The sequence below is a fragment of the Brienomyrus brachyistius genome, chromosome 4 (assembly GCF_023856365.1).
Source record: "Brienomyrus brachyistius isolate T26 chromosome 4, BBRACH_0.4, whole genome shotgun sequence".
In the NCBI taxonomy this organism is placed as follows: Eukaryota; Metazoa; Chordata; class Actinopteri; order Osteoglossiformes; family Mormyridae; genus Brienomyrus; species Brienomyrus brachyistius.
Genome location: NC_064536.1, coordinates 10925050 through 10949908, shown reverse-complemented (window position 1 = coordinate 10949908; position 24859 = coordinate 10925050). Strand labels below are relative to the sequence as shown.

The window sequence follows — 24859 nt, the reverse complement described above, 5'->3', positions numbered from 1 at the left end:
CTGCTCCTCAATTTCTGCTGACTCGATCTGTATGGGATAAGGTTTCGCAGTCTCCTCCCATAGTCCAAAGACATGCTTTTTAAGTGTATGGGTACCCCTTCATAGCCCATAATGTCTGGGCCCTGCAGTCCTTTCCAGGCTGGGATAGACTCCAGATGCAGTGTGGCCCCATGCCGAACAGATTCTTAATGAAAATGGGTTTAAATACAGTGAAAGCACAGTTATCGTTCCTAAAAAAAAAACTGCTTCAAATAAGACGTGAAAATATGCCTTTTGTATTTACTGTTTAAGGTATTAGCAGCATAGTTTGTTATGCGGAAGTTATAGTATGAAGTAGTTTACAATGGTGATCTAGTGAGATGAAAAAGCAAAATACTATTCTGCATTTAACGCTAGTGAAGACCTGCTGTAATATATCTACTTGGTGCAGTGTATTAGATTAGAACTGATTAAAGGAGCAGTCAGTCATAGAGCGATGGGTGCTGCCAGAACTGCAGAGATGCAGCTATATCAGCTGCGTTTTTTTTTCCTGCTTCCAACATAGTCTGCATGTACTGCAAGTTTCACAGCTACATTTTGTTTCCCTCCACAGTGTCAGTCATAATTAGTGAAAAAGAGTGCTGTGAACTGTATGATTAAAACAGCAAAAGAGCAACATAAATAAAACAGGGCCAGTACATCACTTTCAAGTTTATTTATGTTAAGTGTCGACGCAATTCATCACATGACGCAGTCACACTACAGCGGCGTCAATTCGTCACGTAGCACGAATGTTCAAATCGTATCTTCTTCTCATACAGGTTTGAAGCAAAGCTACAGTTTACAGAGAGTCTTTTTCATTGTCCGATAGACAAAGCCCAGCATCGCAAAGGCAGCTCCAGCAGTGCAGTAACTAAATGGGCTGCTGAGGGGACATTTTGCATGCTTGAGTTCACGGCGCATTCCAGCCACAGTGACCGTGCAACATTATTCTTGCTTGCATTGTCATATACAATATTGCTACTGTGCACAATTCTCTGCGAGAACATTAAAAAGTTTGCTGCAGTAAAACTTTGGTTTAATATTCGGCTGTAGCTCCATGTCAGGTGTTTTATATTGTAACCAATTTAACATGTCTTGCGCAAACCAAAGAAATAGAAAGAAACAGCTTTTGTTTAACTTAAAATCCTATGTTGGACTGGATCAGACTACGAAGAGGTAACCCGTATCCGGATGATGAGTCACTTGTAAGTTGTAGTACTCGTTTTGAAATACCTAATCCGACAGAAATGCCCCATCCCTAATCACCACCAAAAAAAAAACACCAAATCTGTCCTATCCAGATTACAAATAATCAAGATTCTAAAATCTAGAATTTCATTGCTTTGAGTACATCTTGCCATCTGCTGGGCAGGTTATGTAACTACTCTGTATTGTCAGTTATCGAAAATGACATGAACAATGCTTAAAATACGGGCATAAACATGATAGGGACATTAACTTGTATGTTTCCACTTAGTGTGTCATCCATCTACGTTACTGTAAAAGACATAGGTGTGGGTTCGGGTGGTGTGATAGTCTAATTTAGCCTCCGCGTTCCACACAGGCCTGCATCCACTGTCTTTCTGATTCCCTTTCCGGTCCCTTATGCCTTCTCACTGTTCTCTTATTCAGTGTCTACATTTCTTTTTGTTCTTCTTGTGAGTGTCATGTACCTGGAAATGAGGTTCTGGATCTCCTAGTGTCCAATGGAGCTTCTGTCCCTCGTGTCTCAGCAGGAGTGAAATGAGTCTACTGTGAGTTCGGTGATAACTGTTATTGCTAATTTAATGATTCCAGTGTGCCTTTTATGAAAAATGATAAATTGACAACTCATGACCTAATTTTAGGTTTAAAAGAAAAAAAAAATGACAAGGGTTCTTCAGTTTTGCCCAAGCTTAAATCGAACGTATACCTGAGTTTCAGATGTACTGCATAGCTTGCTAAGTGATGTGTCTTTTTAGGTGTTATCACTGATTTAGGTTACAGATAAGTATGTCCTATAGGGGGATTGAATTATCTAGATGACTGATTGTTATTTACTGTATAACCATATCAGTCCATCTGTTTCTCCAGACAATAGCCTTATAGTACGCTTATTAAATATGTTTACATGTCTTAATGATGTGATTTTTTAAAAAATGACTGTGTTTCAGAGGTTTAGGGATTTCAAGTTATAATTATATGAAATGGTGAACCTATAACAGCTGTAAAGTATTTTGACTAGCGAGTAAACATAATTAATGATGCATTCAACCGGCAAAGTCAATGTGACCTAAGCAGCCACTTTTGGGATATTTTGAGACATCCCTGAACTAATTTCACATTTAGATATTATCTAAATCAGTAAGATGAGCTAAATGGCCTAGTCTAATGTATTAAAATACATACATTACTGTAAGTGGCCAGCTATAGAGAAGTCACATTCTCACTTTTATAAAATTTGCCTCCATCCACCTCCATGCTTGGAAAACATTCACAGGTAATAAGACGTGGATGATCGCGGCAGCTAAATGAACAGCTAAACGATTCATAATAAGTGTATATTACCTGTATGCAGTGTGCACGCTTAGCACTCTTACGGAACTGGAATCAAGCATGGATACCGCACTGGATGATGCGAACTTCACCTGCCGTTTATCTTCTGTTGGAAACAGTAGCACGAAAAAAGTCATGCATGGTAATCAAAATCAAAATTTGGTGAAATGAACAATTTATGACTGTTTCAATTATTATTGTGCAAAGTTAAATAAATAGGTCATTTAGCTGAGATGTCTAAACAAATAGACTATTTAGACTAGATGCTCACAGGTTTTACAAAGCAAATAATACATCACAGCCTTAGTGAAACTTATGATCGTTTTTTTAATTGGTGTATTTGCTATTAGGTCGTTCAGTAATGCAAGAAAACTTATGAATAATTGAAAATGAATAGACTTTTATTTTGTGTTATAACAATGGCCAGAGACCGCAAAACCTCAGTCTTAATGTAATGGTTGGCCGTGTTGTCGTTCGTGAGCTGAAATAACTTATTGCATCCTTTATCAGGGTGCAGGATGTGGGTTACAATTAGATAATGCTCCGTGAGCAATTTAACTCAATGAAGTAAACAGGCTTGAGAATAGTAATTTAATAGTTATTTAGTATTGACTGCATACTATTTTGTCAGCTTTTGTTAAACGTTTGTGGAACATTTAATACATTTGGGACTGTAATGGCCATGTGTCTCTTTAATATTTAAGAATTTTATGAGTTAAAAAATGCTAAAGGAAAATTTGACGAGTCTGATTCAGTATTGGATCAATGTTTATTTTAAACATGGGTTTAATGCTGATCTAACATAGATTCAATATCATTAATGATTTCATATTGATTTATTGTTTATTTAAAAAATGCTCGTTTCTATGCATCCATTAGCTGTTTGAACAATCTATATTGCTCTACTTAAACAGATTATGTTTTATAAGTATGTTAAACCTTCCGAACTGTATTTAAACTTTTGTCAGTATCTATTGACATTCATAGGAATGAATATTCTAAAAGCAATTTATTGACGATCAATAATTTCTTTGTCACGTACAGTGACAATTGTATTTAAACTTATTTTCAATTTCCTACAAAGGAAAATGGTTTTTAAATGAATAACCAGATAATACTAAAAATGTATTTTGTCACTGCTTAACACTACTCATTTATCAGATATAGGCACTTTATGCTGTGCAATGATCCATTTGTCTTAGAAGTGTATAAAATTCCATGTGTAAATTGTTTAAATGAAAACTTTAAAAGTCATGATTTTTTAAATAATATCTAAATGAAGTGCAGCCTCCATGTTTAATTTTAACCAGCCAGAAACTGGTTAACAGTTCAGTTTCTCTAAGTTGTGTACTTTTATAAATCTTATTTACAATAAATTAGCTAAAGCAAACTATATTACACGATTGACTATCTTGTTTTGATATAAGATTGATCCCATAGGGAAATTCTTTTAAAAAGCGTATGTTCCAGGTGTAAGAGTGAGGTGCACGATTACTGTTTTACGCATTAGTCTTAGGCTGGTTTAAGCTAAATTCAAATCAGCACAAACAGAGACATTAGGCAACTTATAAGGCCTCCAATAAGCTGTGAAGCATCTTAAGTCATGCTTGAAATTTCGCTTCATTTATAAACTTCATTGTATCTTGTTATAAAATACAGAGTGGAGATGTGAAATTTGATATTAACAGATAAAAAAATTACAGTAATCAAGTAACAGGGCTTTATGGGACTGCAAATACTTGTGTTTACATTACAATAAAACACATGCGCATAGGACCTTAGTAATGCTGCAGCAAATGACATTTATTTGATAGGCTTGTGCTGAAAACTACTTTCTTAGGAAAGATTTCATAATTAATAATGACCCTTCTAAAAGACTGAAAGCGGCCATTGACACCGGAATGAATGAGAATCAGAGCAAAATTTTCTTTTAAAACTACTCTGAGCCGTTTATTTTTTTTCAGTCCAGAAAGAACATAAAAAGTGTTTGAATGGGTTGTCTTGAGGGAGCCTGGTTCTCAGCAAAGTCATATAGTTAGGGGACTAGCATCTGTAAATGGCCAAAGTATGTGAGTGTTAGGCCCTGCCTTGTGCTGCGTGTTTCCTGGGAGGTACCCCAGACTGGCTGTGTTCTTGCGATGGATAAGTAGGTATGGACTTGTGCCCAGATATACATGGTGCGCATTATTTCTGAACTACATGTAAATCGGATATTTGGTCTGCAATAATTTTTCGTGTGCCCATTCATTGGACATAAATGATAAAACTGGCATCTCTCTGCATGGAGGTTAAATGTGCAGTGCATTGTGGTATGATCCTTTTTTGAAAAAAGTAAAGCTTTCACTAGGACAGGAATCAAGCTGGCAATGTAACATATGATCTTTCTCATGCAGATCGCATCAATGATATATTACTAGTGCCGTGTCCATAAATGGTCGTAAAACAATTATCATGTGACCAGGATAACTGAAGTGAAAACTTGTCATTCACAGTGGATTTAACCCATATGTGACATCATAACATAGCAGGGGGCAGCTAATTCAGTGCCCAGGGAGCAGTGCTTGGGGGCAGTACCTTGCTGAGAGTACCTCAGTGGTATTTTGCTAATCAGGGATTCAAGCCAGAAATCTTTCAATTACAAATGCACTTCCCTAACTATCAACCCACTACCGCTTAATAAACCAGGCCACTAACACAAGCTCATAGTTTTGAACTTGATACTGTATTAGCCATGTACTTGTAAAAAGAGGATTGTAAAAACATAAAAAAAATCTCACATACCACAATTCTCTTTAACTCTACCTCATTCCAGTATCTTTAATTCATTCCCACTCATTTACTTAATTCTATGTCCAACTCTTTTCTGTACTACAATCTGTGCCTTACTGACTCCCACTCTCCAAAACACTTATTTATTTCTAATACCTGTAGGATTGCGCAGTCTTACTCACTCTCCTTCTCTGACTCACTCTTATCCCTCATTCTCCCCCCCCCCATTTTTTTCCCCTCGCTCATCCGCAGAATTTTACAGCCACACCTTATACAGAAGCAGACAGGAGGATTAATTGACATGAGGTGCAATCAAATTTGCTTGTTAAGCTAAGAAAGGCCAGGTGGTTGCCCTGGCAACGGCAAGGGCTTTCCTGCCCAGGTCCAGGAGATGGAGCTGGATGACCTTAAAGCACTAGACCCTTAGGCATTTAAATTCTTACTGACATACCATTCAAACGAATGAATTGCACTGAAAGGTCTGTGTAGCGATTAAATACAGACCAAGTCTTAAAATCCAGTGTGCAGTTTCCTGTACCCGGTCCCTTGAAGGAAGCTTGCTAATTTCCATGCACTGAAACAGTTGACTGGATTGGTATCTGAATATTGGATTGCTCCCCATATCATTGCAGAGGGATGGAGCAGATCCCATTTGAAATGTGTTGTTGCATACACTGATAAGGTTGATCGAACTGCATATAGTTTAAATGGATGCTGCAGCAAAAATCACCATGTGTCTCGATTTTGGAGTAATTTTTATTTCAGGTCTGCAAACATTTGAGTTTGTGACAGTTAAACTGCATATATACAGTGCAGATCAGACAGTAAGACACAGTAAAATAAGAATAAGTAAGAACAGAACACATGGTGAACATTTGAAAAAAAACACTATGGTCACAAGTGGACTTACAGTTTTGCAGCATCCAGGCTTCAGCCTGGGATTGTGCTGAAGGGAGCAATCAAGGGTTCAGTTTATCCTATATATACTGTAGTGGTGATATTAAAATATGTTTTATATAGCAGTAGTATAACTAGTTTAGCAAGTGTAGCAGTTGATTTATTTTGTAGCTGTTAGCACTTTGGGTTACTTTCGCTAACTTGTATGCTTGGTCAGGGTCAGCACCTGCTTGTCCGAGTCATTTGTTTACTCCCCGCTTGGCCAGCAGGTGTCGCTGGCCATCCTGTCTTCCCCATCAGTCTTTAGTATTTCCCTTTGCGCCCCAGATGGCTGCATGGCTCAATCAGCTGAGTGTGTGGCAACCTATATACCCCTCAGTCTTGTGTTCAGATCCCGCTTTTTGTATTTTTGTAGAATTCATGTGTATCAGTCTTCTAGTTCCTATGCTTTGATTTGTACTCAGTTTTGGTTCCTGCTTTTGTGCCCGTGATAGGTAAAAACACAATCTGTTATTCCCCTGTGTTAGATTCGATTTCCCTGTTTCTGTTAGTTTCTTAGGTTCTTTGTTTGATTCTCTAGTTCCCTCAGTTAATTATTAGTTTCACCTGATGTCTGTTTTCTTGTGCCAGTCCTTGTGTTTTCTACTCTGATTGCTCGTTGTCCTGCACCCTCCCCGATTGGTTAATTGTTCTCACCTCTCCTGTATTATCCTTGTTAACCTTTTGTATTTAAGTTCCTGATCCTGTCCTGTTCCTCCTGGAGTCACTGACATTGAATGTTCTGTTGTTTGTACTCTGCCCACCTGCCCTTTGTTGCCCTGACCCTTTTGTTATTAGTCTTTGTTTATCTCTTTTAGTTTTGACCCCTCGTGGTCCATTTTTGTTTTGTAGTGTTCTTAATTTGTTCGATTTTGTTTAATAAACCCCCGTGTTCTTGTGAGCCGCCAGTGGGTCGGCCACACTGTGTTCCTGCCTGCTCCCGCACCTTCTCTGCCCGAGTCTGTGACAAAGAAGAGCTTACAACAAACGTAATATTTAGCCTGCCTTTTGGTTTTCCACACAGCAAAGTGTCCATTAGGTTATATATTGTGACCTGATGCTCTTACATAGTTGGCACTTAGAGTCCTGTACATGCTGATCAATCTGAATGTGGCTGAAGAGGGACAGGGAGCTTTTGTGGATGTACAGTATGTTTAAACAAGCTAGCATGGGTGGATCTAATGTATTGTGTGTGAGCAGGATTATAGTTTGTGATCTGTGCGTCTTTGTATGCAACTCCAAAGCATTTTTTCTCATTTTTATGTGGTGACTGCCTTGAAAACATGGATGGCAAGAAACTCAAGCAATCAACCAACCAACCAATCAATCATTCTCTATATAACACTGTTTTAGGCAGGTGCTAGTGGTTAGCATTGTTGCCTCCCACCACTGGCACCGGGGGTCAGCTCTCTGCCAGCATTCCATGTCTGTAGAATGCAGTCTATGTTCACCTCATGTCATCATCACCCTGAATAGGGCAAGTGGTTTCAAAAGATGGATGGATGGATGTTTTAACCACAGGGTTTGCAAAGTACTTTACAGATATTTTAAAAGAAGAAAAAGAAATTAGCTCACAAGAAATTAAAATAAGCACAATAAAAATAATAAAATATCCCCAGAATTGAGGGACTTTAACCACCCACATTTTCCATAGGGGACACTAACCAATACCCTATCGGGGACTCCAGTCCATGCTTCACCAGGGACACTAGCCTCTACCACACCGGAGACTCTAGCCCATACCTCACTAGGGACTCTAGCCCATACCTCACTAGGGACACTAGCCCCTACCACACTGGGGACTCTAGCCCATACCTCACTAGGGACACTAGCCCCTACCACACCCGGGACTCTAGCCCATACCTCACTAGGGACACTAGCCCCTACCACATCGGGGACTCTAGCCCATACCACACCGGGGACTCTAGCCCATACCACACCGGGGACACTAGCCCATACCGCACTAGGGACACTAGCCCCTACCACACTGGGGACTGTATCCCTACCACACCAGGGACACTAGCACCTATCACACTGAGGACTCTAGCCTGTACCTCACTAGGGACACTAGCCCCTACCACAGCGGGGACTCTAGCCCATACCTCACTAGGGACACTAGCCCCTACCACACCGGGGATACTAGCCCATACCTCACTAGGGACACTAGCCCCTACCACACCGGGGACTCTAGCCCATACCTCAATAGGGACACTAGCCCCTATCACACCAGGGACTCTACCCCATACCTCAATAGAGACACTAGCCCCTACTTCACTAGGGAGTCTAACCCCTACCACACCGGGGACTCTAGCCCATACCTCACTAGGGACACTAGCCTCTACCACACCGGGGACACTAGCCCATACCTCACTAGGGACACTAGCCCCTACCACATCGGGGATACTAGCCCATACCTCACTAGGGACACTAGCCCCTACCATACCGGGGACTCTAGCCCATACCTCAATAGGGACACTAGCCCCTATCACACCAGGGACTCTACCCCATACCTCAATAGAGACACTAGCCCCTACTTCACTAGGGAGTCTAGCCCCTACCACACCGGGGACTCTAGCCCATACCTCACTAGGGACACTAGCCTCTACCACACCGGGGACTCTAGCCCATATCTCACTAGGGACACTAGCCTCTACCACACCGGGGACACTAGCCCATACCTCACTAGGGACACTAGCCCCTACCACACCGGGGATACTAGCCCATAACTCACTAGGGACACTAGCCTCTACCACACCGGGGACTCTAGCCCATATCTCACTAGGGACACTAGCCTCTACCACACCGAGGACACTAGCCCATACCTCACTAGGGACACTAGCCCCTACCACACCGGGGATACTAGCCCATAACTCACTAGGGACACTAGCCCCTACCACACCGGGGATACTAGCCCATAACTCACTAGGGACACTAGCCCCTACCACACCGGGGACTCTAGCCCATACCTCACTAGGGACACTAGCCCCTACCACACCGGGGATACTGGCCCATAACTCACTAGGGACACTAGCCCCTACCACACCGGGGATACTAGCCCATAACTCACTAGGGACACTAGCCCCTACCACACCGGGGACTCTAGCCCATATCTCACTAGGGACACTAGCCTCTACCACACCGGGGACACTAGCCCATACCTCACTAGGGACACTAGCCCCTACCACACCGGGGATACTAGCCCATAACTCACTAGGGACACTAGCCCCTACCACACCGGGGATACTAGCCCATAACTCACTAGGGACACTAGCCCCTACCATACCGGGGACTCTAGCCCATACCTCAATAGGGACACTAGCCCCTATCACACCAGGGACTCTACCACATACCTCAATAGAGACACTAGCCCCTACTTCACTAGGGAGTCTAGCCCCTACCACACCGGGGACTCTAGCCCATACCTCACTAGGGACACTAGCCTCTACCACACCGGGGACTCTAGCCCATATCTCACTAGGGACACTAGCCTCTACCACACCGGGGACACTAGCCCATACCTCACTAGGGACACTAGCCCCTACCACACTGGGGATACTAGCCCATAACTCACTAGGGACACTAGCCTCTACCACACCGGGGACTCTAGCCCATATCTCACTAGGGACACTAGCCTCTACCACACCGGGGACACTAGCCCATACCTCACTAGGGACACTAGCCCCTACCACACCGGGGATACTAGCCCATAACTCACTAGGGACACTAGCCCCTACCACACCGGGGATACTAGCCCATAACTCACTAGGGACACTAGCCCCTACCACACCGGGGACTCTAGCCCATACCTCAATAGGGACACTAGCCCCTATCACACCAGGGACTCTACCCCATACCTCAATAGAGACACTAGCCCCTACTTCACTAGGGAGTCTAGCCCCTACCACACCGGGGATACTAGCCCATAACTCACTAGGGACACTAGCCCCTACCACACCGGGGACTCTAGCCCATACCTCACTAGGGACACTAACCCCTATCACACCGGCAATCTGCCCTTACCTCTTCTGGGGGAGCAACCACCATTATTCTCAAACTTAGTGAATAATATAACTAATTATAATATGTGCATAAAATGAAAGAATAAAATAACTGATGATCATAGATTATTGTTTAGAATGGTGAAAAGATGCATTTCTGGCTTAGTTTTGAAAGTACTAAGACTATCTCAGTTTAAACAGCACTGCCAGCTAGGCCAAGATGCAGCTCCTGTCTGTATTCTATGACTAGGCCCAAATACTATAACCATCTGTATTCCATAGGGAGGTTCAAATCTGTCTTCAGCCTGTGGGCAGACCCACATATTTCTACTCCCGATCAGAAGCACACTGGTTTCTCACTACAGGCAGCTCTCAAAGTAAATCTAGACGTATGCAAAAAATATGAGAGATATATAGAATTTATGGAATTTTTAACATGAAAAGGTCACATACGGCTGTAAGTAAATTCACGGATAATTTTTTTCATTTATTTAATATGTGTTCTTTAGTATGAACTAGTACAAGTATATTTTTGGCTTATGTGTTTTTGCTATAAGGTGTCTTGAATGGTATGGGATGGTAAATCCATGTAAAATTTGATTTATAAGACTTTGTGAACCGGATTACTTATTTAAGTCAGTTTTCTTTTGTTAAATGCTCTGTTGCTACGTCTTTCCATATCTCGATAATAATATAAAATTATATTGTTTAACATCAAAGAGTGCATCTAGCATCTCCTTCGGAAGCCTCACCAAGGGGATTAATAGGATGTTCTACTCCGGAATTTTTTTGTTATTTTTCTCCTTCAGCTATTGATGGCTGGATTCACTCTTTTTTAATTTTTCCACGCTCTGGAGCACACATTGCCAGGCTATGATAAGCTTAAGGAGAGAGGAGAGAAAGATGGGGGGGGGGGGGGGGGGAGAGAAGGAAAGAAAAAAATGTCCATCAAAGACTTTAAACCTTTGCTTCAGACCGTGTTCAGATAATGAAGCTAGCAGCATGTCTTTGAAAGAGACTAGGAATAATTTCTTGTTACAGAGAGGGTTCATGACTCTTTGTGTACGTGTAAAAGAGCGAGAGGAGCAGTACGCCCCGAGGCAACTGGTATAAAGTTAAACTGGGTGAAGTAGAAATATTTTACTCATCAGCTTTGCAGTCACAGAGTTTGCCTCGACTAGAACAAAACTGCTGAAGCATTTAGAGAAAATTAACCCCCCATCCTGGCAGCCAGATGTGACTGGATTCTGATGAATGCACATGAGTGGGTGAAAAAACCAAGAGACTGTGAAATTCCTGTCAGGCCCGTAGACTGCAGAATGGGCTATTGACTGCTTTCTCTATTTCCCTCCATCATTCTTCTTGAACACTGCCATTAATTTCCTCTCCTGCCCTGGCGACTTCTTTCTCCCCCCTCCTCTCCCCGCAGCTTTCTTTGTTGCAGAAGAGGACGCACACAGCCCTGGTAGACCACTTCAGACGACGCAGCCTCCACAGCCGGGCTGCACTGGCCCTCTTCCAGGCCCGCTCCAGTGACAACGACCAGAAGATTGCGAGCGTGCAGGTACACAGACTGGCGAAAGCTACGAGCCACCAGTGCGATATTTAAATGCATGCATCAAGATTCACCCCCGCATTGTTCTTTATTCACAGGAAACCCATAAAGCACTGAAAGCATTCGTAACCCTGCGGTAAATATTGAACTTTTTCCGGTGCACGGTACGCACAGCTTTTCTCTCCTTGCAATGACCTATGCAGCATGTCTGTTCATGGGTGGAGGCTCCCCCTGAGCAGTGGTGTGGAGAGACTGCACGCCACAGCAGCACCCCCACCCCGTTGTAGACGTCACCGCTGCTGTAGGGCGCAGTACAGCAGCATCCCGTTCTCTCTCCTTCTCACATCAATGAGTGGCGAGATTAATGTTCTGTGTGCAGGAGTGCTAATCCTGTGACCTAGAGTTTGAGTGGGAGCTTGCTCTTAAGGTACATACACTTGGTTAGCCCATGCCTGGCCATTTGTCAAATTCGCTTCGTCTGCGTGCGGGTGGCCTGCCTTTTAGGACGGACTTGCATGTTGTGTGATATTGATTTGGCTCAGGCACGTCATAAGGAAAGCCGGCTAGTATCCCCGACTCCCCCTGCAATCTTGCTACTCATGTCGGTGAACTATTCTTATGCTGATTGGTGCAAGTTTAATAATTACTGATCTACAACAGCTATTTGAGCATCTGGACATCGGATCTGTTGTGTACGAGGAATATAAATCCCCGGAGAGCGTGTTGATTGACATCAATTTGCAGAGTGATGAGATCAGTATACACGTCTATGAAATCATAATAGGTACCCACAGTGGTGTCTAGCACAGCCTCTCATTTTACATAGTGTAAACAGTTACAGTATGATATCATTTTGCTCAGATCTGCAATCACTATAAATGGCCAGAAGATTCACGTATAAAAGCCATAATATGTTTAGTTATGACATCAGAATACAAATCCCAGCTATCAGCCTGGATTGGTCTAACTAGAGGCTTTTAACAATAAACTAAGCATCCTTTATTCCTTTTTACAATAAGTAATTTGCAAAGAGTTTCCTAAAACAGAAATGCATTTGTTGTTGCAGAAAAATATCAAATGCACTTCAAAAATAATTTTGAAATGCCTAATGAAGTGTTTTTTATAAAGACGGTTGTGCACGACTTTTTTGTAAAAGCAGGCTCTGATAAGTATGTTTAATTATTTGTAATTATAATTATATATACCTTCAGTCTTGTATTTATACTGGCATTATTTGTACCATTTGATACTGACAAAAATTACATGCTGAAGTCATGGACCAGAAAGGCAGAATTGAAGTGTCGTCCTAATTAAATCAGAAGCAGAGATAAGGACATAGAAATGCCATAAACAGTGAGAAATAATTTTAAGCCATATTTCTTGTGTTGTAATTTGATCAAAGACATTTTCTGTACTAAAACAAAACAAATCTTGTAGACAGCTAGTAAACAGCGATTGTTTGCATTTATTTCGTAGCGACGGGATAACAGAGTAGCTGAAGAAACCAGAGTTTGGATGCTTGGCTTACGGAGTAGCAGATGTCTTAAATGGTCAGCCAAGTACAGACCTCATTTGTGATCTGCATGACTGCTGACTGTGGGATTCTGCAGCTCACATAAAGCACACAAAATGCATGGTGTCTCATAGGTACTTCACAGAGCATCTGCAGCCTGAATCCAGTGCCGAGCAGCGCAGTGTTTGTGTCTCTAGCTGTCATGCTAATTGAGCCAGTTAATCAGAAATTGATTTAATGAAGTTTTTACTAATTTCTTTAGTAGCCCTTCCAGACAATTAAAAATAGGTAGTTTGTCAAACTGTGAATGAGAAAAAAAAACTCATTATATACCTCTTAAAACATGGGTGTTTGTTTACCGTGGCAGCGAGTGAATAAATCTGAATTGTAACAGGTTGCTGTCGCAAACTGTTATTTACCGATATAGAAAAAGAGGCAGGCAAATGTAATACCGATGGAACAGACATCTAAGGCGATAAACACAAAACCATAATACCACTGTTAATTATATGGCGTTAGGTCGTCGGCATCGACCGTTTCATTTTCAAGCCATTCTGTTGTGAAGATCCGGGTCAATATGCTTATCGCTAAGACAGACTGAATATTTATGGTTTTATTGTTCAATTACTCTATTAAATGGGAATGAGAAGGTTGAGTTGATGTTTGTACTTTTAACAATTCTTAGTAGACGAAACAAGCGGCAACTTATGAAAGGAGTAATCAGCAAGTATATACTTGTCCAAGCCCATTTGGAGTTCTTCCCCTGTAAGGATTCCCTGTAGACTGCCATCAAATTAATGATATCCACAGCCACTAACTGTACTAATATGCATCTGCTCATGTTAACTAGACAATTCGTCTGCATCATTTAATGCAGAAGTTGTAAGACTGGTGTTACATACCAACTCAAATCTGCATATTTGTATGCAATTGGGCAGATTACTCTGTGACCATAGAATTATACATGTTATTTATTTAGCCGACATGTTCATCCAACATGACATGAGAAAAAATGTACAAACTACAATTGGGGGATTAAGGGTCTTGCTTACGGACCCAATAGTGAAGTTATTCTGCTGAACTGGTGATTTAAACCAGCGATCTTCTCAAAGGTGCAGCATCCTAGCATACTGAGCCACCCCCTACCCCGCCGAATTGCATGTTAGCGTGAAGGTTCAGTGGGGAGCACTGCTGCCTCACACCTCCATGGTTGGGTATTCAAATCCCACCTTTGCTCTGTGAGCATGGAGTTTGCAGTTGAGGCAGTGTGTGGCTCTTTGGGGTAGGACTCCATGCCCATAGTGCAAGGTCACTGGCTTGACTCCTGTGATCAGTAGAGTGATTTCAGTTTTGGGTCCGTGAGCATGGCCTTGTACCCCAGTTGCTCCAGGAACTATCAGATCATGCTTTTTCAATTGGATGTCACATTGAATAAAAGCATCTGCTAAGTAAGTAAATGTTCTTTATATTTAAATGATATTATCTCCCTTTTAGCTAGAAAACAATTATGAGTTTTTGCTTCTATTGAGTCACTACAATAAAAGCTGAATCCAGTTACAGATTACCATGGCAATGTACTGTGTACAGGATTCATTTGTATTACATTTATCAGGCAGACACTTTTGTCCAACAAGACGTACAGGACAATTACGTTAAATGGTATTTACAAATGTACGGCTGTCGAGGAGCCGACTAGGCAGAAGAGCAGCTACAGTAGGCTTAGCTTCAGATGACTGCCCTGGTAAAAGTATGAGTAGTATAGGAGCAAAAGCTACACAACATCTCCATTCAAAGCAAGAATCAAATAAGGTAATTCAATGACCAGAAGTGAAACATTAAGAACATTCAGAGAAGATAGAGAGACGTCAGGCTAGTAGAGGATATCCAGGAATAGATGGGTTTTAAGATGTTTCTTGAAGGTAAAGAGGGAATAAAATGACTGGATGTGGTTCAGCGGCCCATTCCACCATCAGAGAACACATGAAAAATGTCTGGAGTAACACTTCTCACATGGTGGAGGAATTTCCCAGTTGCACTGGCTTTCTGAGCAAAGAGAGCGAAATGGGATGTAGGTCTTAAGGAAGTTCTTGATGGAGATGGGTGCCTGTCCTTTAATGGATCTGAAAGCAGCACCAAGGACTTGAACTTGACGTGAGCACCTATAGGGAACCAATGGAGAGAGACAGGGAGGGGGGCTTTGAGCTGATTGAAAACCAGCCATGCTGTTGCATTTTAAATCATCTGCAGCGGCCTGACAGCACAAGCTGGTAAACTTGCTAGTGGAGAGTTGCAGCGGTCTAGTCGCAAAGTAACGAGTGCCTGAACTAGAAGCTGAGCTGCATATTCAGACAGAAAAGGCCAGATCTTCATGGTGTTATACAGGGCAAATCTACAAGATTGGGGAGAGCACTGTGATGTGCTCAGCAAAGAACAGCTGGTTGTCTGTCATTACCCCTACGTCCCTGGCAGTAGGATATTGGAGCGCTTCTGTCCATTCAAGCTTCCAACCACTTACCTTGCTGTGGAAGCAGAGGATCAGAGCCTATCCCAGGACAGGGGAACTCCCTGGACAGGATTTCAGTTCATCACAGGGCACACGAACACACACAAATGCCTAACTGCATGTCTTTGGAATGCAGAAGTATTCCCACATGATAAGGAAAGAACATGCAAACTCCGGACCCAGTGCAGAGGCAGGATTTATACCACAAACTTGGAGATGTGAATCAACAGTGCTACCCACTGGGCCACCATGGTGCCCCCAGAGAGTTTCTAAGTTATGCAATTCAATTCATCTGTTAGATAAATTACATGCATAATTTATATATGTGGTGTCATTTATTCAATTACTATAAAATCATTTGGATGGTGATTTTTTATTATTATTTTTTTTTGACAGTGTTTGGGGTTACTGAACAAAATCCAGTTCACTATGCCAGCTCAGCTGAGGATTTAAGTGCCTGGTCCTAAGGGCACAATGAGACTGCAAGTCACAGTTGCCCAGGATATTTCCCTGCCCCCTTTGTGGACCATTAACAGGAAATGGGGGCACATTATAGGAAGTGCCAAGACCTTTAGTTACCCATCCATTAGTACTGGAATGCCAGCGGATACTTATCGTTCAGAAGACTATGAAAAGAAAGTGAACGTGCTGTAGATCAATGAAGCACAAGCTTTAATATTGTTAGTCGATGGGACACCATGAGTTTTTCATTTAGTATAAGAGAATTAACTTGTTATTCTTAATTATTATTGCTATTAAGTCAGATGAGTATTTTCTGACTGTCTTCATTAAACAAACTTTATTAAAAATACTTTTCATCACTACAAGCAGTTATATAAGTTAATATACCTATGATGTTTCAGGGTCACGCACTGTCTTGTCATGACTTGAAGAACGAATGGCTCGGGGGCAAGCGTTTTGGTGAAACACAAGGGAGTTTACTGGGATGGTAAACAAACTGGATCACAAATGATCATAACAGGAGGAATAGAGTAAGGAAGGGCTCATGCAATGGGAGGTTAATGTCTATGACTGGACTGGGGAACAAAGGACTGGGAAGCACATATATATGAGACTAATGAGGGAGCTAACGAGAGGCAGCTAGGAGTGATTAACTCGAGGTTTAGGAAAAAGAGGTAAGACAAACGAGTAATGGGCGTGGCTTGTCAGGGTCAGGTAGACATGTAAGGCAGGACATGATGCATATCTACAGTACAAACATTCATGGTGATTCAAAGTATGTGCAGCACTCAAAGTGAGATTGCTTGACGGCGTTCTCAACATTAATTTCATTTTGTATTTCAGATAGATTGAGTTTTATTGTCAATCCACTTTACAAATTCAAATATTTATTTTTACATCATATCATCATTCTACATTTAAATAACGTGAAAATGCACTTAAAGTTTCAGTATAAATAACACAAGATGCGGTAATTGCATAGTGTAGTGAGGTGTGCCTATTGATGTACTGGCATCCCATTTGCATTGTCCTCCTGTGATGGACTAGCACCCCATACAGGGTGTTCCCCTGCCTCATGCCCTGTGATGGACTGGCATCCCATCCAGGGTGTCCCCCTGCCTCGTGCCCTGTGATGGACTGACATCCAGTGCAGAGTGTCCCCTGCCTCGTGCCCTGTGATGGACTAGCATCCCATCCAGGGTGTCCCCTGCCTCGTGCCCTGTGATGGACTGGCATCCCATCCAGGGTGTCCCCCTGCCTTGCGCCCAGTGATGGACCAGCATCCAATGCAGAGTGTCCCCCTGTCTCATGCCCTGTGATGGACTGGCTTTCCGTCCAGGGCATGAATAATGAACTGTACTGTTTTCAGTTCCCACTACAAGGCCTATATGTATATGGACAGGCAGATATAGTGTATACGTACAGTTTTCTGGTACAGTTGAACACAGCTCATTTTCTTTAGTGCATCCATTTTTTAATTTTTTTTGTGTATTTATTTTTACAAAGCCTGCCTCGTGCCCATTGCTTCCAGGATGGGCTCCAGACCCCCCACAACCCAGTAGGATAAGCGGTTTGGAAAATGGATGGATGGATGGATGGATGAATTTCTACGAAGCCATGTGCAGTCTTTCACCAGTCACAAATGCTGGCTTAGCAAAGATTGTGTGTTAAATTGGTAGATATTCAAATGATCTTTCATAATAGAGTGCTGGTACTAAATAAATAATGTATGGAGCTGAGGCAGCATAAAAATGAAATTTCTGCTTTTAGCTTTCAACTTTTGACACAATATTGCATTAATGAAGGGCATGGTGCAATTGTCTGTTCACCCTAACAATAATGTAGTATTCAAAAGCAGTTTTAAAGAAAGATGGCACGCTAGTGCCTTACAGATAGACTGCTGTCAATTTATTCCACTTTCGTATGCATTTGACGACTCAATTTGGATCCACTTAACTTAAATGATGAAAGGAAAAAAAAAACTTTTTCAAGTGCTTAATGTTCCAATTGGTGGCTTTAGGGCCTGAGTCTGAGAGAGATGCCCCAACGCCTTTACTTATGCAAAACATCACTTCAACGCACTCTACTCTTCACTAACAATCAAGTACATAAACATTTACTGGCACAGCATTAGCATTTATAATTCAGCCTGACATTACAGGTATGCAAAACCAAGGGTGGTATAAATTTACAGTAACAACACACGAAATGTGCATTGCAGTTTATTTGCATGCTTTAGAAACACACAGATGTTAACGAGTAGGTTGTTTACTGAAATTCACTCCTTTTACAGAGAACTTGTACATTTCAGAAAGAAATAAAATGGCTTTAATACACAAAATAATTACCAGGCAGTTGAAATATAATGTCTGTGTTTTATTTTTCATCAGAGTGCATTAGTGTGGAACATCAATAATTTAGTCCATCATCTGCCAACGCAGGCCCAGAACTGCGGTTCAATCACGTAACCCTGTAAATTCACTCTCCAGCAAAATGAATTTGCTGACAATAGATAACCAAGAGGGAGACTTCATTTATTACCTAAAGTGATTCACTTAACATTTTTTTAAATAAAGTGTTTGTGGACAGGGTTGGGCAGCTGAATAAATGATTTGTTATGATCAATGCATCCTTTTTCGCCCTTAGTTGGGCAACAAGAGGATTCGTAGCATTAAAGAGTTCTTGAGCTCCTTTCAACATATTTATTGAATTAAATTAGATGTTGCGATGGGTGTTAATCCCAGAACTGGAGCGAAATACTAGGTGAATCTCCAACTTAAAAATGTCGTGTGTAGTGTGCTTAGCTTTAGCGTATTAAATATATACATGCAAATAGATGTGATTATAAATGTGGTATATATCATGATTTATGTGTTATAGATGATGAGCATGTCAGATGTTAGTCATTGTTGTCATCTCAGTTTCTTCACTAAAGCCTCATGACTGGCTCTCATTTAATCATCATAACTACAATTTGCAGAAAAGTTGCATCCTAAGTGATGGTTTGATACTGTACCATAGTACCCCTACTGACCAACTTCATGACGGGCACTGAGAACTGAGTATTGGAAAACACGACATCCTTTGAAGAGTCTTTGGGACACGGTCCACAATTTGGAGATCTTGTAACTCTTTCTGAAACGTGAGATTTCACCATTCAGGCTTTTTTATATATATATTTGACAGCATAAATGAAGCATTTATAGTGAACATTTTTGTTACCGGAAAATGCAGAATTGATTTGGGCAAAAAAAAATAATTAAGAAAACGTGCCCTTCATTAGATTCACTGTGTTAAATGTGTTCAGAACATATGTAGGAATCTATTGATGGATTTATTGTGTATTTAAAAAGCGATTCCCATAGTTGTCATTGTCTATAAACACAAAGATCTTAATTTTTTTAATTACCTTTAGAAGAAAATGATTGGATAATGCTGGCTATGCCGGTGCACAGTGAGAGAATAGAACTTATCCTACTTGAACTAAAGACCAATTAGCCTGACACCTATTAAACAAATTCTACTGTGATATGTATTTAACAAGCTTGTGCTTTTAAACTTAAATGGGACCTAATTTTTCCCTTGTAAATTAATGGTATATTGTGTTAACCAATTGTTTGCAAAAAATGAAAAAGTATGGCTATAGATACATCCTTTCTTTAGCAACTGCAACAGCAATGCTATAGCGCCAGTACTATCTGCAGAAGTACCTGTTTTCTGTTAATCTACGACAATGGTCACAATCCGGTGACACAACTGAGCCATATGATCAGTTCCCACCCCCCCCCCCCACCCCCCCGGCGGCTAGCAAATTTTATCGTCAGGGATCCCATTGCTGCTCGACATTTTTTTTTTTATTTGGGCGTAGTGGACCTTGACTTTGTGTTGCTGATGGAATTTGGCCCTTGGGGAAAATAGTTGGGGACCACTGGCCTATGAGAGTGTCAAGTTTCAAGTTTCTGTTTTTTTGTTTTTTTTTTCAACCTGTTTGGATAATTGCCTTTTAAGCTACAGCTGGATTGATGGCTTATTTATCAGACACTTAGTGGTTGATTTTGACAGGTGGCTTCCTGCCACTGACAGACAGCATCAACTTTTTTCTTGAACATCATTAATTATAAATACAGTTATCATTAATATATATGGCTGGTGTTCCCTGCCTTGTGCCCATAGCCCCTGGGATGGGCTTTGGACCCCCGCAACCCTAAATAGGACAAGCAGGTTCAGGACATAGATGGATAGATGCATGCATGCAGGCAGGGATAGATGGATGGATGGATGGATGGATGGATGGATGGATGGATGGATGGATGGATGGATGGATGGATGGATGGATGGATGGACAATATAAAATAAAGTCTGCATTCTTCAGAATATTGCTTTTTACACGATAAGTTTTCCTGTACTGCAAATATTGGGGGGAAAATCGTCTAGTTAGAAAAAAACAATTGTGAAAATACACTGATATTTAGTTTGGTGCATTTTTTAACTATGGAAGAAAAAACATGAGAAGTCTCAATAAGTCAGACCCTGTGTGATCTGCACTTGTCAGAGACTCATGCCGTGTGCTGTACTCTCACAGGCAAAGAGGCACTGTACTCTGTACTATATGCTTATGAACAGTGATAATGAAAAATCACATAATCAGTGATAACTCAGAAAGGTCTCTTAGTAACACTTCCTATGAATGACATATCAATAAAGATCTATGAACACAACCATTAACACATTATAATGCATTCATAAAGCATTATGAACAGGGCTATGAATATTCATAAAAAGGCATAACACATTATAGCCATGTATTTAGTGCATTTTGAATACTTTTTTTGAAGCTCTCATCTATGATGTACTTTAGATAACTTCATAATGCATTACAAAGCATCCTTAATTTGTATACCTACTATTATAATGCATCGTTGGTATAACAGTTCAGGATGTCTACCGTTATAATGCATTATGAAGTTATACATAATATAATGCATTATAGATGTCAGCTTTAAGTAAAGTGTCTTTTTGTTATGTCCATGTTTCTAAGGAGATGTGACACTTATCAGCTAGTTTGATCACTGAATAGGTGCCTCATTCTTCTATATTGTGCATGTATATGTTCTTAGAAAAACTCGAGACAATTAGCAGCCAGAGCACCAGTCTGTAATACACTTGGACAGGACGCAATGCGAGTAGCCAAAGCAGTCTGCTTTGTGGATTATTTCCTGGCACCCAGCCAATCAGAAAACACCTTCCAAGGAATGTAGGAAAGTATCTAGCAGCTAAATGCATTTATATATACTTAATGTCATCATTTTAAAAATAGTTTCTTTTTTCCTTTTTGACATTAAAACAGTTTTTCCTTTAAATTTTGATTATTCTGGTGCCATTCATTTCCATCCTTGAAGAACTGAAAACATAAAGAGACTGAAAAAAACAAAATGCTGTAAATCAGTAGGTTATGTTTCGGTTTGTAAAGAAAGGCATGCTGAAGCAAAATATTGTATTAGTTTGGCAGCATGAAAACTACTTGACAGTATCTAAGGCATTTCACTCCCTAAATTACAAATGCCATTTTTACCGGACAATCACATGTAAAACATGACCATGCATATTAAAAATGGGGATAATAATAATAATAATAATAATAATAATAATAATAATAATAATAAATTGGTGGATGGTATGTGTGCAAATAAAAAACAGATAGCGGTGGACGTTTACCATTGCAAAGATGGGATACATGACATGCACTGTATACACTGTACAGTATATACACACGCTCTATAGCACTTAACAATGGGGTGGCAGGCAGGAGAGCCTGTAAAAGGGAAGGGGGGGCCCACATGGGTGAAGTCCAGTTCAGTAAGCTTTAATCATACATGGGGGCGCATCAGCAAGGCCTCCTTATGGGGAGAAACTGCTGGGCCCAGATATTAGCTACTCCCTTTATAGTCTGCTAAGCCTCTTCCTTAATCTAAGGAGTCCAACGTTACTTTCTTTGGAGAAAGGATGATTGAAGATAGTGCAGGGAGCCGGGGTGATGGGACGGGGGAGGGGGGGGGTGCTGTCAGCATAAAATAACACTGGCAAAGTCGTTTCTGCATTTTGCACATTTTGCCATGGATGGCGTAATTGCCAGTGGCTAGCAGGGAGCTGTGTGAGTTGTGAGTGGCCAGTCATGATTGGCGTAGATGCCCACTGCCCTGCTCTCCAGGGACACTAATCCTAGATCTGGTTCCTGATATAATTGTAAGTCAGAGAATTTCTGCATGGCTGGCTTGGTTCACATTCCCAAGCTGGTTGACAATGCCAGGCAGTCTAATAGAAAAACTGGATGCAGAGGTTTTTAAAACCGTTGTGCACTGAACCTGCACACCGATCTCCAGGCTCCTTTTGTTCTTCCTCTTATAGCCAAAAAAATGAAGAAATACTCCTCCAATGTGTTGCTTTGGAAGCAACAGATAGACGACTAAAATATCATCATTTCTTTTTGTCCCCAAACCATACATGTTCGTCTCAACGATAATGTTCTGTTTTCTTAATTAGTTGGTATTCATTGACTGCTTGCTTCCTCGTTTAAACAGGATGAGTTGTCAAATGCTGTTCATCGCATCTCTGCCTTCCTGCACTGCTTGACAGATGACTCAACTACTACAGACAATGCCCAAGCAAATGAACAAGTCGGTGTGGATGCGGATTTAAAGAACAGCGAGAAGCCTACAGTTCAGATAACAGCGTAATTGGACATTCACCTGTGACAGACAACTCACTCACCTCCCAGCATGCTTTGCCATCCTCTCTACTTACAACAAATCCATAACAATGAAGCAGGTGACTTTCATGGTGTTGTCAGGAATGATCTAATTTTAGCGCTGGGTGAGTGACTGCAATTGGCTTTGCCTCATCTGATAATTAATCTATGTCACCATTAATTGGAAGAGAGAATAATTACTGGCTGTGTTGACAGTAACTGTAGGCTTCCTCAGATTTCCTTACCATATTAACCCTGCTAAAACCTTAAAAATCCTGTGCTTACTATATCACCATAACCTTTCTTGTGTGACATCGGTCTCACTTCTCAGTGGCTTTTTATATTTGTTTATTAAGTTTTAGCTTTTCTCAGAGCTGTCGTCCTCAATCTCTTTTCAATATTCTATCTTAATTTTGTGGAAGTTCAACATTTTCAATGAGCTGGAGATGAATGATTAATGAATAAATTTAAATGCTTCATTTTGTCCATGGATCATTAGTCAAGTCCTTTGTGGTAAGGACCTGAGAAAGGAGTGAAAATTATTGAGACATTAGCCTGAAGCAAGCCTGAGGTAAATAGTATGCACAAAAACGGATAAACGTCGTGTGTAAAGCAGCCCCTGGCTTTCTAAACAAGGAGAAGCCCTTGGGAAACACAGGCGTCATTTTGGAAATTTTGTGGCTCCACGTAATGTATTTTAATTTCCATGTATTCCTTAACAAAAGTTCATTAGAGAGTGATCTTCCTGCAGTAGCCTCTAGCTGAGAAGGCACAGTTATAGCCAGTCCAGGGTCACTCATGCTTTGTCTGTTAAGAGTTTTTGAGCAAATAATAGTACACACTGAAAGATTTTAAATATTTTAAGCAATGAAAGTCATTTGCAAATGATGTTATTTTCATAAATTTTATTACATGAACTGTATAACATTACTGTGGAAGTATTCCTAATATTCCTTGTTGTATTGTTGACATTATGATATTTGATATTACGCCGTGTAAGTCTCACCACATATTTTAATAATTAATTTGTGTATTGCTTTACCATATGGGAAATATACATGCATTCGCTGCTGCCAATGTAAACTACATCTACCCATATATATACAGTACATTCACAGTTGTTTTGGAATACTCATACAGACAACTAATCCCTTTTTGGATGTGCCTATGGTGTATCAAGTTTTAATTGTCTTTAATAGATAATAAATTACAATATATAGAGCTCTACCAAGACTTGATAATGCCAAGATTAACTGCATTTATATGTATAACTTTTTATCAACTTTATTTAAGGCAACTGTCTATGGTACACTGATTCGTAATCACAGTGCATCATATAACAGTTGTTTCCAATAAATAAATCAATATAGACTTTTTTTTCCAAAACTGTAATTAATTACTGAACTGGCTTATAAGATGACAAGGTAAGCACAGCTGTTCATAAGTAACTAAGATTGCCCAAATATGATGTTAAAATTGATTTTAGCTTGAGGACAGTCATAATACTATTAAAATATACGTTAATTGCTGCATGGTGATGTGGGCACAATTATGTTTTTTTTCCATTCATCAGTCCTAATAACAGCTTATGCAGTGCAGGGCGGCAGCGAGCACAGAAACATACGACAGGAAAGACTTGTGACGGGATGCCCATCCATCGCTCAGCACCTGCTCGCACGCCACGTGTTTTCAGAGGAAACCTGCGTCAGCATGGGGATGACGTCGACACTCCGCACCCACAGAGGCAGTCAGAGGCTAGAAGAAGACCCATAACTACGTAGCCACCACGCTACGGCTAAATCGTAAGGTTGGCTAACAGAGA

General features: G+C 40.9%; 1 protein-coding gene across 3 annotated transcripts in view; it reads left to right on the top strand.

The window, feature by feature from the left end:
• Positions 1-24408, top strand: part of LOC125740401 (coiled-coil domain-containing protein 178) — a 115478-nt gene extending 91070 nt beyond the window's left edge. For 2 of the 3 annotated variants that reach the window (XM_049011396.1, XM_049011398.1), the window contains 2 exons: positions 11689-11823; positions 22871-24408. In XM_049011396.1, the coding sequence (XP_048867353.1) occupies positions 11689-11823; positions 22871-23026 (291 nt within the window). In that variant the 3' untranslated portion in view covers positions 23027-24408. The remainder of the gene's footprint in view (positions 1-11688; positions 11824-22870) is intronic. The other variant, XM_049011397.1, reaches the window with a different exon arrangement.
• Positions 24409-24859: the final 451 nt, after the last annotated feature.